Genomic DNA, 11,895 nt, shown 5'->3' with positions numbered 1-11,895 from the left:
AAGATCGTTTTTCCCTGAGGGCTGTGACATGTTGTTATCTTAGGTTCAGATCTGTTACGCATAACTACCTGCTCCAACAAAGTTCAAAGTACGCCAAGGGGAGTGGTGAAAAACAAAGGATTCTGTCTTCAGAACTGGTTTTTCGGCGTGGTAGAGACATCCAGACGTCACCCAACCATCACAATAATGCATGCATAAGTTAATTTGGCAGTAGCAGTGTCTGCTTTTGTGGTAACTTCTTCAGTCAGTGGATAAAACCAATGAATTAATTTTAAAAGTTGCAAAGAAATGTTAAAGAAAACCAGTTACAAGTAGACATATTTATTTATATTATTTTCATTTTTTTTGTCTATACCTTTTATAGTAATAATAAACTCACAACAGTAGTAACTTAACTGTATAGCTTTCAGTCAATTATATGGCAATAGACATGTGCAACCTTCTCAAATTTCATACCTTTCCCATATTTCATAACTCGCATGCATGAACCAAATGGAAAGGTCCAGGCTTAAGTAAATCATTGCTGACTTCAACTGAATTGTACCGCAATCTAGGTCACACAAAAACACTTTTTAACCCGAAGTAACAATCGATGAAACACAACTTATCGTAAAAAAATCATTGCGGTCATCATTCATAATGTAGCAGCTGCAGTTTCTTAATGGGTAACTATACCCTTGTCAAACCAAGGCCATAAATCGTTTGTTAGCAAGGCACTGGAAGTAGCTGGAACACAACCATTAAAACACGACAGACAGCCTCGGCTTAATTTTTTATGATGTATGATGTCAAATACTGAAATAAACACTGCAGGATAAGTGATAAATTGGTGAGGAATGGAGGTCAAGGGCACCGGTTGAGGTAGGTGTGTAGTGCCCAGTGGGTCTATTGCCAGCTAGTCCCCCCATAACCAAAGCATTATTACGCTTTTATATGATAATACACAGACACTAAAATGCTGTTAAATTTTGTTGTTCAATAAAATAAAGCAAATTTCAAACAATCAATAACATATTTAGGTAATGATAAATGCAGATTGTTAAATATATGACGTTATATTATAAGATTTAGCTCTAGACTGCTTGTCATTTATATGCTTACTTGCTTTTCTTTGTATTAGTTTAAGTATCCAATATAATGTGCTAATGGTATATGCTAAGCAATGATGAGCCCCCTATATTTATATATTTATGTTCTAAAATGTAAACCCTAAAATATACAAGAGGAGATTTATAAAGAGACCTACTAGTCTGTGTAATCCCTGTGTGGGTATCTGGGTAGGGTATTTCTCACTGATTTCTACAGTTACTGGGTAACTGGGTAGGCGGGGGTAGAGATTGGGTACCTAGTTAGAAAGCGGTGGTGTTGGAGCGTGTGGGTTTTCATCTGTGGACTTCAGAAGCTGTGAGATGATGAGGCCACTGCTCTGGCTGCTTCTAGCCTCTATTTCCCTTCCCTGTGACACGGCCCCTGTGGTAAGAGTGTGTATTTTTTGTTAGAAAAAAGGGTTCATTACTATAATTAAAACAAATTGTATTATTATAATATACTCTAATATATATGCTTTGTGCGGTATTACACATGTTTATTTTTGTTTAATTTACTACCATTTTGTATTTCAGTCATTTTCCAACATGATTCAAACAAAGTCGGTCATCACAGTGGACTAAATACGTATAAACCATGTAAAACGTATAATATAATATCATCTGATGGTGTGTATCTATCAAAATGTTGACCTGATCCACTCTCAAGCAAGATAGGAAGTGTTTTGGAATCATAGCCCGTTGTTCAACACAAACATGCAGTTGGTGTTGACATACCAACATTAAAAAAAAAGCGGTGTAGAATGCGTCTTCTTGATGAGTGCAACATCATATAATGTGAGGCAGTCAAGATCTATGCACTTGAAGGTTTAATGTTGATGTTAAGTGTCAGTTATTTTGAGCATATATCTTTAATTCTCTTTAATATGTATCATGTATCTTCTTCCAGACAATGAATTTAGATCAGGGCAACAGGTAAAAAGGTTGGCTTAACATGTCTTAATAAATGTAACCCTGGTATCACAGAGTCCTTAACCCTTATTGAGAGCATTGCTACTCACCGTTTTTGTGGTTTCGATCATTGCTGAGGAACTCGTTTTGATTTTAGCACAAGCCTGAAGGCTTTTGCTTGTTATTGCACATCACATGACGCATCCAACACAAATAATCTGTCAATAATAAATTATTCAATAAATAGATTTAACGATCTCTCAGATTACAATAATAAAAGGCTTTCCACATAAAGTTGGATCGGTTCCTAAAATGTTTTGTGTACCACTAAATAGCACATTGTGTACAAGTTTGAGAACCACTGCAGTAAAGAATTGTGTGCTTAACCAAATTGTGATCAATGGATTGTCAATGGGCAATGCAATTATGTTATGTTTAGTTAAAAAAAGAAGATAAATGGGTGTAAATGCTTTCCAAAGGTACTGTATGAGTTGTTTTGTTCGGTGCACCAGGAGAAGCATGGAGAGTCAGATACCAATTGCCCTCTCATGGTGAAGATTCTGGATGCAGTCAAAGGCCTTCCAGCGGCCTCTGTGGCACTTAAGTTGTCAAAGAAAGGCACAGATGGCGAGTGGACACATGTTGCCAATGGGTAGGCTTTAAAATACTGATTGTCCCACTTTAGTCTGTTGCTGTCGGTTACACAGAATGGCTTTATACATTTAGGCAGATTTATATGTACTGTAAGAATATGTGAGAGGAAGAACTACATTTGCATCAATGAAACAATAAAGGCCACCATTAGTATTTTGTTTTTTAAACCTAAATTTACAATTTATACAGGAGATGAGGATAAAAGTCCATATCCACTCGAATATCCCACTTAAAAATATATGCACTGCACTTAATACATAGTTGTGTGCGTGTAACAGGTGTCATGTCGATCTCTTTATTGAGTTCAATGTTGTCATCTGCTGTTCTGTTTTATTTTTTTGTTTAGAGCCGTGTGGTCATTTTGTATTTTAATTCCACGTTTTAATTGAATGGAGGTTAAAAGTACATTTTAAGAGTTTATTTAGTTTAGATTGCATTTATTTGGCTTATAGTCATTAGAAAGTAATTAATGTAGCTTTTATGTATAAAGTATGATTCACAGATTTGCCGTCCACAATTAACATTGATGATTAAGTGCCTTGATTATTATTAACTTGTAGATGATAGCAAACATTGAGTTTTTTTCCCCCTGATAGATTCTTGCTAAGTATGGAAGAAAAATAATGAACAATCATATGCAAGGTTTTAAAATACAAGATTTTGATCGAGACATGTTTTTGAAGAGTGACAGATGAAACCGGGGAGGTTCATAATCTCATCACGGATCAGCAGTTCCCTGCCGGTGTTTATCGTGTTGACTTTGACACCAAAGCCTACTGGAAGTCGCAGGGCTCAACGCCCTTTCATGAAATGGCAGAAGTGAGTATGACTATTTAAGGATTTAACAGGATATTCAACAATATAAAAAAAAATCTGTATCAATGAACAAATCTTTAAATTCCCCTCATATGGCAAATATTCTAATTTATTGTATACGTTTGCAACATATTGCTCAATAAACCAGTTGCACTCACTGAAGACTCACATGCTCACTGAATTTTTACAAACTGCATCTGGCTTGATCTTTTGGTCTTTGACCAGAGCCTGTTTGTTCACTGGCCTGGAGTTTATTACCCTGAGCATTTTTTACTGAAGGGGGAAAGCCGAACTGGAAAGGTTCAAAGAATAATTGGGATGACAGACTTGTGATTTATGCATCAATTCACAACAAAGAATACTCTCATACCCACATGCATTGGAAATTTGGGAAAACAAAAGTATCTGCACAGATAATCTAACTGTTCTAGTGCGAGTGATCGAAAATGTGATGTGACGAAAGCTTTGTTAAAGGTAATGGAAATTGAGAGAGGGCAATCTATAGATTACACAATTGATGCATAAATAAGGCAGGCTGGAGGTCAGTGAACTATCAGAAGAAACATGTTTGCAGTACAACTTTGTTGACAATACTAACCGTTGTCCCCCAGCAGAATGGGAAAAAAGTTCTCAGAACAGCAGGCCAAAAGTCACTTGCTGGATTCATAGGACTCTGAACTACAGATTTAATTGATGGGTTCATGTTCCCTAACTGACAAGTATTGGGCTTTTTTTATCTGTCTTTGTTTCTCTGTGTTTAGGTGGTTTTTGAGGCCCATGGGGAGGGTCATCTCCACTACACTTTGGCCCTGCTACTGAGTCCATACTCCTTCACGACCACTGCCGTCGTCAGCACACATCAATGATCACTTACAGAAAAAAATGAGTGCTAGTAATGTTTGAAAGCGGTTTGGGACACCTTTATGGAGCTTGAAATGAAAGCTGTAAAGTGTGTTGATTGTCTAAATAAAACTTCACAAGCCAAAATTAAGCAGCAATCATTTGAAATGAATTCTCAAAGATATACATTGTTGATTACAATGACTTAACTTAATTTGTTATTAAGCTACAAATCAAATATCAATGTCAGTTTACAGAAACATTATACATTGCCTTCTACTTGTAAATAAGTAATAATGTAAACAAATTCCATTTTAAAATAAATAGCCAATAAATTGTGATTGTCCTACAATAGAATAGTCTTTCTGTGTTGGTAATGTACCGCGCTAAACTAAAATGTGGAATAGATTCATTCCAGTTATAAAAGTTAACACATAAGAACTATAATCAAATCAAACATGCATTGGTTAAATAATGAAATGCTTATTGAAATGCACCAGGGCTGAATTAAAACAAACAACGATGGCTACTCCAGCAAGGTAAGAGAGTTCAAATAGGTTCAATGAGCTACCTCGATATTATATATATTTAGGTTGTACCGTGGGATGGTGCAGGTTAAGGTTATGGTCGTTTAACAATAGCTCTGGTCAGCATGAAGTCACGGTAGGCAACAGCAGAGCCCGTCTACGAAGAGCCTGGGCACTCCCTATACGCCCCATTGTACCGATTTTGGTTGTAGTTCCATGAGACATCCACTGGGGGTGATCGCGGGCGAGTCCAGATTGAATGGGAGTCTATGGGGCTAGACGGATAATTATGCCTCTTTCACCTGCTTGTCGTTGAAATAACGCAAATTTTATTGTAGATTCCGCAAGTTCAATATAGATTATGGTTCAAAAGTCAAATGAGTGAGTACCTAAGTCCTTTCGATTTCTTAGTTTGGGCCGTTGTTGGCCATACACGCTAGCATTCTGCCAATGAATGCTGATTGGTCAGGGACGGACTTGCGACTGATTACGACCAGAGACCCCTCTTGACGGCATCTGTTTTTTCTGCCTGTGCTGTGTATGCTTGTGTTGTCCCCCCCTGTCTGTAATACCCCCCCCCCCTTCTTTGCCTGTAAATGTAAATGTGTCCTGCTTGTACTGTCCCCCTGTCTGTAATACCCCCCCCCCCCCCCTCTATGACTTTGTAATTTGCGACTTTGGGTATCTGAAAAGCGCAATATAAAATAAAGATATTATTATTATTATTATTATCTGAAGCTGAAGAGCAATCAGAAACGTGTTAACTTCGACTTTCCGTCGAACTCAATTTTTGCGTACTGTATTTATATTTTCCTGCAGGCCCTTTTATTTTTTAGATAGTATGTATGGTGAAAGTATACATGGGCATAAATGGAATTTCTTCCATTTCTTGTGTTCAATGTTCAGTGTTATATACATGGTAGGTACGGTATGACCACCTTAAATAATACAGTCAATGTCCCGCTCAATATCATTTCATCTGTCATTGTCTATTTTTCGAAAATAAAGATAGTTTAAAAAAGAAATGCCTCGTAAATGTGCAATGACAAACTGCAGTGGAAACGGATTGTCCGTCTTTTCGTTTCCCAAGAACAGAAAAAGGTAACGTTCTTGCTTGCTCCTGTATGAATGGTCCTAGGCTACCCGAGGCTTCACCTGGTAAGGAAAGTTGCGCTGGAGCCCGGGTAATATCGCACATGGCTTATTCAAGTTGCGCGCTAGACATTCTCTAAAGTGTCGAGACTCAAGCACTTAACTTACCTTAACCGATTGTTCCATACAAATGGTTAGTCAACTATTTAACCACTTCAACATCTGCTATTACAGTCGTTATTTTTTTGTAGGACTTGGGCTAATGACCTTGCACAGAGGGAAAACCAACTACACCACTTGTCATTGATTTCTATGCATTCACTGATCTTTACAGATGGGTTTGTTTTAAGCCATTGAATATAATTGCTCTGCCCTGCAACACATTATAAGCTACACATGTTTGTTAAATGAAAAATATGGTCTGGGTCACATTGAAACAGTAACAGTTATATAACAGTAATTATACAAACATTATACCAACATTGCAACAGGCAAGTTTATTCAAACATCACACTAACAAGAACACAATAAGAACAGTAACTAATAAAAAAAAAAGAGAAATGATTTAACAACACTGAACAGAGGCAGGGGAAAAGGACAGAGGAAGAAGACTTGTCCGTTGTCACAGCATCAAGGTCCAACTGTAGAGATCAAGAAAGGAAGAGGCATGAGGAGTACAACAGAACACTGCTCTCTAGCAGATTGTTTACTGATGTAAACTAAATTGATGCAGTCTTAAAATTATGATTCTAATCCAGGTTTCTATTTTAGGAGAAAGAAATGGCTCATAGGCCTAATCGTTACTAAAAATAAAAGCTTTATCATCGGCACTAGTGAGGATTAGAAAAAACACTCTCTGTAAGTAACATACATATGTAAAACATTCGCGCATTTCTTTTTTTTACATTAGCTCACTAAAACTCTGTAACTAGGGTATTAAGCATAAAAAAGCCTTACCTCCAACAGCTGGTGTTATCGTTGCGGGAAAAGGGAAGTGCTTTAGAAACTGCCGTAAAGCAGTACCTCTGACAGTATGACAATGTGTGACGTCATCGCATGTTTTTAACACCTTTTTAGAACAGATACGTGACCTTAAAAAATGCAATATCCAGCTGAGTTTATTATCTTAGCCCCACCGTTTGATAGCAACTTTCAAATTACTTGACAAAAAATTACATCGTGAGAAAAGTGGATTCTGAGGATAAAACCCCGTTGGCTCCCATTCATTCTGGACTCGCCTACGAGCGCCCCGCGTGGTCAGAGATTATTACTGCAACCAGTCCAGAAAACCGGAACTAACCCGCGAGTGCCCATTCTCCTCATATTAGACATTCTCTGGCAACAGGTAGGATTATCCTCACGGTACTTTTATTATATACATTGACCATATCAAGCCAGGTCTCAACGGCACCAATTATATTCAAGCATACATGCGTTCAAATACATAGTTCCGAGATCCCTGCCTACACCAACTCATTACAAACTAAATAGATATGAAAAGGGGAGACTTCACTGGCAGACGGCGGTGTTACACCGAATTCTGCGACCCACTGAAAAGTGTGACCCCAGGGGGCGCTGTTGCATATTTTCTGCAATATGCATGCGTTTGAAGCGTAGACAGGCATGACAAAAACATACATTAAACATAAGATCTCCCCCAAACCATTTGCCATTTTATTAAAGGTGCTAAATAAACACAATTGATTGATTTGGTTAGCATTTTACAGACCCATACAACAATGGAAAGGGCGTTTAGTATGGTCCTTCACCGTTGCTTCTTTACCCATAAAAAGCTACAGTCAGTGTTACATTACGCTGATGAGCATTTCCTATTATAGGCTGCTGTGTAAAATGCTGTTTAGAATTAATGTTAGCATCAAGAAAAGAAAGACCCACCGGAGATCTTATGTTTTATTTATGTTTTTGTTATAATACACACTTGCATGTTTCAGAAAGTTTGCAACAGCGCCCCCTGGGGTCACACATTTCGGTGGGTCGCAGAATTCGGTGTAACACCGGCAGTTCAATTTCATGTAGGCTACGCCGTCTAGGCTTCGCCTTATGGGCTTGTCCCGTGCGCGGGAGCGCGCGCAGAAAATTCAAACTATGCACCTATCAGCGTGGGCACCGCCCACATTTCCCACGGTATCGTGTCTATATAACGCGGTGTATACCGTCGCTCATCCTCCCTTTTCTTTCAGCACTTGTGCTTATCAGCGAGAAATTGAGAACTACTATTAAGAAAATGAGAACTTCAACACGGATCTCCCAAGCCGGTGGCAGCGGCTCGGGCGAGGCCGCGGACAAACAGCCCTTTTCAGGACCACCTGAGAGCGCTCCTGGAGCTAGGTCCTTTTCAGGACTCCTATGCGCCTCCTGTCCCGCCTCCCTGGCACCGGGTGACGGGCACTTGGCGTGCTTTCGGTGCCTCGGCGCCGACCACGCCGCGGCTGCTATGGCGGCCCCCGTCTCCTGTGTCGCCTGCCGGGAGCTGCCTGAAGAGGGGATCCTCTCCAGGCATCTCTTCTTTTCCCCTGCGGTGGAACTGGCTGACGCCATCGACCTGTTCAGGGCCGGCCCTTTCGTCGACGATGGCATCATCGACGCCTCCCTGGACGACGTCTTCGGCGACTCAGCGTCCGGTTTTTCCCGCTCTCGGGTTACAACCGCCACCGTCATACAACACGAGGGTCCGCGCCGGATGACCGATCTCTTCCGGGAGATCATGGGTGAGGCGGCGGCCACTTTTTCTTTCCCTATTAAAGGTCCCATGACATGCTATTTTATGTATTCTTTAAAATAGGTATTAGTGGGCAACTAACACAGTATTCAAAGACGTTCCCGAAATTCAGCCGTGGTGCAGAGTTACAGCCACTCCGAGCCAGTCGCACATTGAGCTTCCCCCAAATGCGCTGTTTTGGTGTCTGTAGCTATAATGCAAATGAGGAGGAGCGAGGCGGGTCAAGGAGGAGGGTGGGGGTGTGGCCCTGAGCAGCTTGCAGCCACGGTACCATGCGCTCTGTTTACAGTGGATGTATCACAATGGCGAGGCGCACACAGCCTTTAGCCGTGTTCTGTAAATATTCTAGAACACACGGGAGTCCTGGAGCTCTATATCTAAATATTATCATATAGCCTACATAGATATCTATATCATATAATATATATTATAACGGCCAAAAGCTGTGTGAGCCGATATTATGAATCTCAAACGACCGCGTTGGGTTCTCCGACGTTCCTGGTTCTTCAACGTCCTCATCAATGTGAAGTAGACTGAACCGCGACAAGGAGGAGAAAGGGATCGTTGCCGGGCAGCGCTCAGGCACCTCCGCCTCCGGCGGTGGTCCCTCAGCGGGTCTCAAGCTGGAGACATTCGCCGCCAACAATCCCTTTCTCCTCCATGTCGTGGTTCAAGTTCTTGAGGGAGTCAAAGCCAAAGTTACTTCCCCCCAATTCATTCTCAACCTTGGCTGAGATAACCCCCAATACGAGTCTCGTTGTAGAAATACCAGAGACGAGAGTCCGACAGAACGGTTATCCAAATAACAAGGAAGTGTACAACACTTGCGTTACAGTCCTGGAGCTCTGTATCTAAATAATATCATATAATACATAGAAATCTATATAATTTAATACATATTATCACGGCCAAAAGCTGTGTGCGCCTCCAGACGATATAATGAATCACAAACGACTTTGTCGGGTTCTGCGACGTCTCTGGTTCTTCCACTTTCACATCAACCTGAAGTCGACTGAACCGCGCGCTGCCTGCTGCCGGCTGCCCGCTGCCGGGCGATGGTGCCTTGCGACAACCGGCGGCATGACGCAGTTCATGTACTTCAGCCAGTCAAAGCCAAAGTTCCTTTCCCCCAATTCCTTCTCAACCATGGCTGAGATAACCCCCAATACGAGTCTCGTTGTAGAAATACCAGAGACGAGAGTCCGACGTGTTATGCGCCATAACGCCAAAAGCAGAACGGTTATCCAAATAATAAGGAAGTGTACAACACTTGCGTTACAGTCCTGGAGCTCTATATCTAAATAATATCATATAATACATAGAAATCTATATCATTTAATACATATTATCACGGCCAAAAGCTGTGTGCGCCTCCAGACGATATTATGAATCACAAACGACTTTGTCGGGTTCTGCAACGTCTCTGGTTCTTCCACTTTCACATCAACCTGAAGTCGACTGAACCGGGCGCTGCCTGCTGCCGGCTGCCCGCTGCCGGGCGATGGTGCCTCGCGGCAACCGGCGGCATGTCGCAGTTCATGTACTTCAGCCAGTCAAAGCCAAAGTTCCTTTCCCCCAATTCCTTCTCAACCATGGCTCAGATAACCCCCACAACAGTCTCGTTGTGGAAATACAAGACACGTCAAAGAACCGACAAGAAACACTTGCGTTACAGTGTGTGTATTCACACACACACACACACACACACACACACACACATGTGGCGCTCGCACGGTCGAGTCTCATTGGCGGGCCAACGTCTCTGGGCGGGCCAGGCAGAGTAAGGGGAGGAGCTGAGATTCCTGATGACGTCATGAATACAGACATTCCAAATCAGCGGACTTGAGCCTCCGTTTTTTCAAAGGCGAGCAGAACAGCTAGTGCTCGTTTTACACCAAACGCAAGTTTTAGCCATTGGGGGACCATAGGCAGGCTAGGGGAACTCATATTTATGTTAGAAAACCTCATAAAGTGAGATTTTCATGTCATGGGACCTTTAAAGAAAAAAGTAAAGACCGTTCGGCCGAACGGCAGTACATGGTACCTAAAGAGCGATATTCCTCAGGCCACCTGCGTCCTACGCTTGTGGTGCGCTCCTCCATGTTGCCTCTTTCCCCCCCTCAGCCCGGTGGCTGTAGGGTGGCGGTCGGACGGCGTGTTCACATGGCCTCTGGTTCACCTGCTTCTAAGAAGCGGCGTCCCTTGGAGCCTCGTGGACGGATCAGAGACTCGTTGCACGAGCCCGTGGATACGGCCGCTTGTACCGGTCTCCTGGTTCCCCACATTATAGGTGAGGAGACTGGTCCGCGCGCTGTGGCTACAGCCTGCGGACAGCGCATGCGCACAGGTGCTGCGGCTGGACGGCTCGCTCCCTGTTCAGCGGGCACGAGCGCGACGTCTAGACAGCTCGTTGTTTTTACAGCGGCTAGTTCTGTTACGTCTCCTACGCTCGCTGAGCCTCCTCCCCTTCATGGGAAGCCCCCCTTGGTTCTCACGCAGTGTGGAGACGGTAGGGGCAGAGGAATACGGGTTATTCCTGGACGGTCTTCCTCAGCTGTCGGCTCGCCCTCTCTCCGACCGCTATGCGTGTTGGCAAGAGCGGTGCGTTCTGCCATCGTGGTTGGACACCACGTTGAGATGGGGCCATCCCATACAGTTCAAGCGTCGTCCCCCACCCTTTATGGGGTTGGTGGAGACCACGCTACGGGACCCGGCTGCGAGCACGGCTCTAGCAGCAGAGGTGGCATGTCTCTTGGTAAAGGGGGCCATCACTGTCGTTCCCCCCTACGAGTCTCACCTAGGGTTTTATTCCCTCTACTTCCTGGTTTCCAAGAAGTCAGGGGAAAAGAGACCTATTCTGGATCTTCGCGTGTTCAACAGATTCGTTGCCACAAGGAAGTTCAGAATGCTCACTGTCGGAGCGTTGTTCCGGTGTGTGAGAGAGGGCGATTGGTTCACATCCCTGGATCTCAAGGATGCTTACTTCCACGTCCCTGTTCGGCCACCATGACTGCGATGCTTTCGCCTCCTCGGCGAGACGCCATCCTGTCGGCGCTCTCCCGTTTTCACGTTCGCAGAAACGTGACCGCACTGTCCACCATGCGCCTGTTAGGGCTGATGGCAGCTGCCCACCCCGTGGTCCCCCTGGGTCTGCTTTTTATGCGCAGACTCCAGCGGTGGTTTGCTCGCCAACGGTTGGACCCCAGGCGACACAAGCTCAGGGTGCTCC

At 43.1% G+C, this 11,895-nt stretch overlaps 1 protein-coding gene across 1 annotated transcript; it reads left to right on the top strand.

Moving 5' to 3' along the window:
• Window positions 1-1,317: 1,317 nt before the first annotated feature.
• Window positions 1,318-4,458, top strand: ttr (transthyretin (prealbumin, amyloidosis type I)). The gene is made up of 4 exons (XM_060066974.1): window positions 1,318-1,475; window positions 2,510-2,649; window positions 3,335-3,470; window positions 4,229-4,458. Exons 1-4 carry the CDS (start codon window positions 1,410-1,412, stop codon window positions 4,331-4,333), a joined length of 447 nt encoding a protein of 148 aa, XP_059922957.1. The 5' UTR covers window positions 1,318-1,409; the 3' UTR covers window positions 4,334-4,458.
• The last annotated feature ends 7,437 nt before the right edge of the window (window positions 4,459-11,895 follow it).

The sequence above is a fragment of the Gadus macrocephalus genome, chromosome 12 (assembly GCF_031168955.1).
Source record: "Gadus macrocephalus chromosome 12, ASM3116895v1".
Classification (NCBI taxonomy): domain Eukaryota; kingdom Metazoa; phylum Chordata; class Actinopteri; order Gadiformes; family Gadidae; genus Gadus; species Gadus macrocephalus.
This window is presented reverse-complemented; position numbering and strand designations above follow the sequence as displayed.

Coding starts and splice junctions, on each gene's coding strand:
- ttr (XM_060066974.1), top strand. CDS start 1,410: ATGATGAGGCCACTGCTCTGGCTGCTTCTAGCCTCTATTTCCCTTCCC. Junction 2,650..3,334: donor TGGACACATGTTGCCAATGG/GTAGGCTTTAAA, acceptor ATGTTTTTGAAG/AGTGACAGATGAAACCGGGG. Junction 3,471..4,228: donor CCTTTCATGAAATGGCAGAA/GTGAGTATGACT, acceptor CTCTGTGTTTAG/GTGGTTTTTGAGGCCCATGG.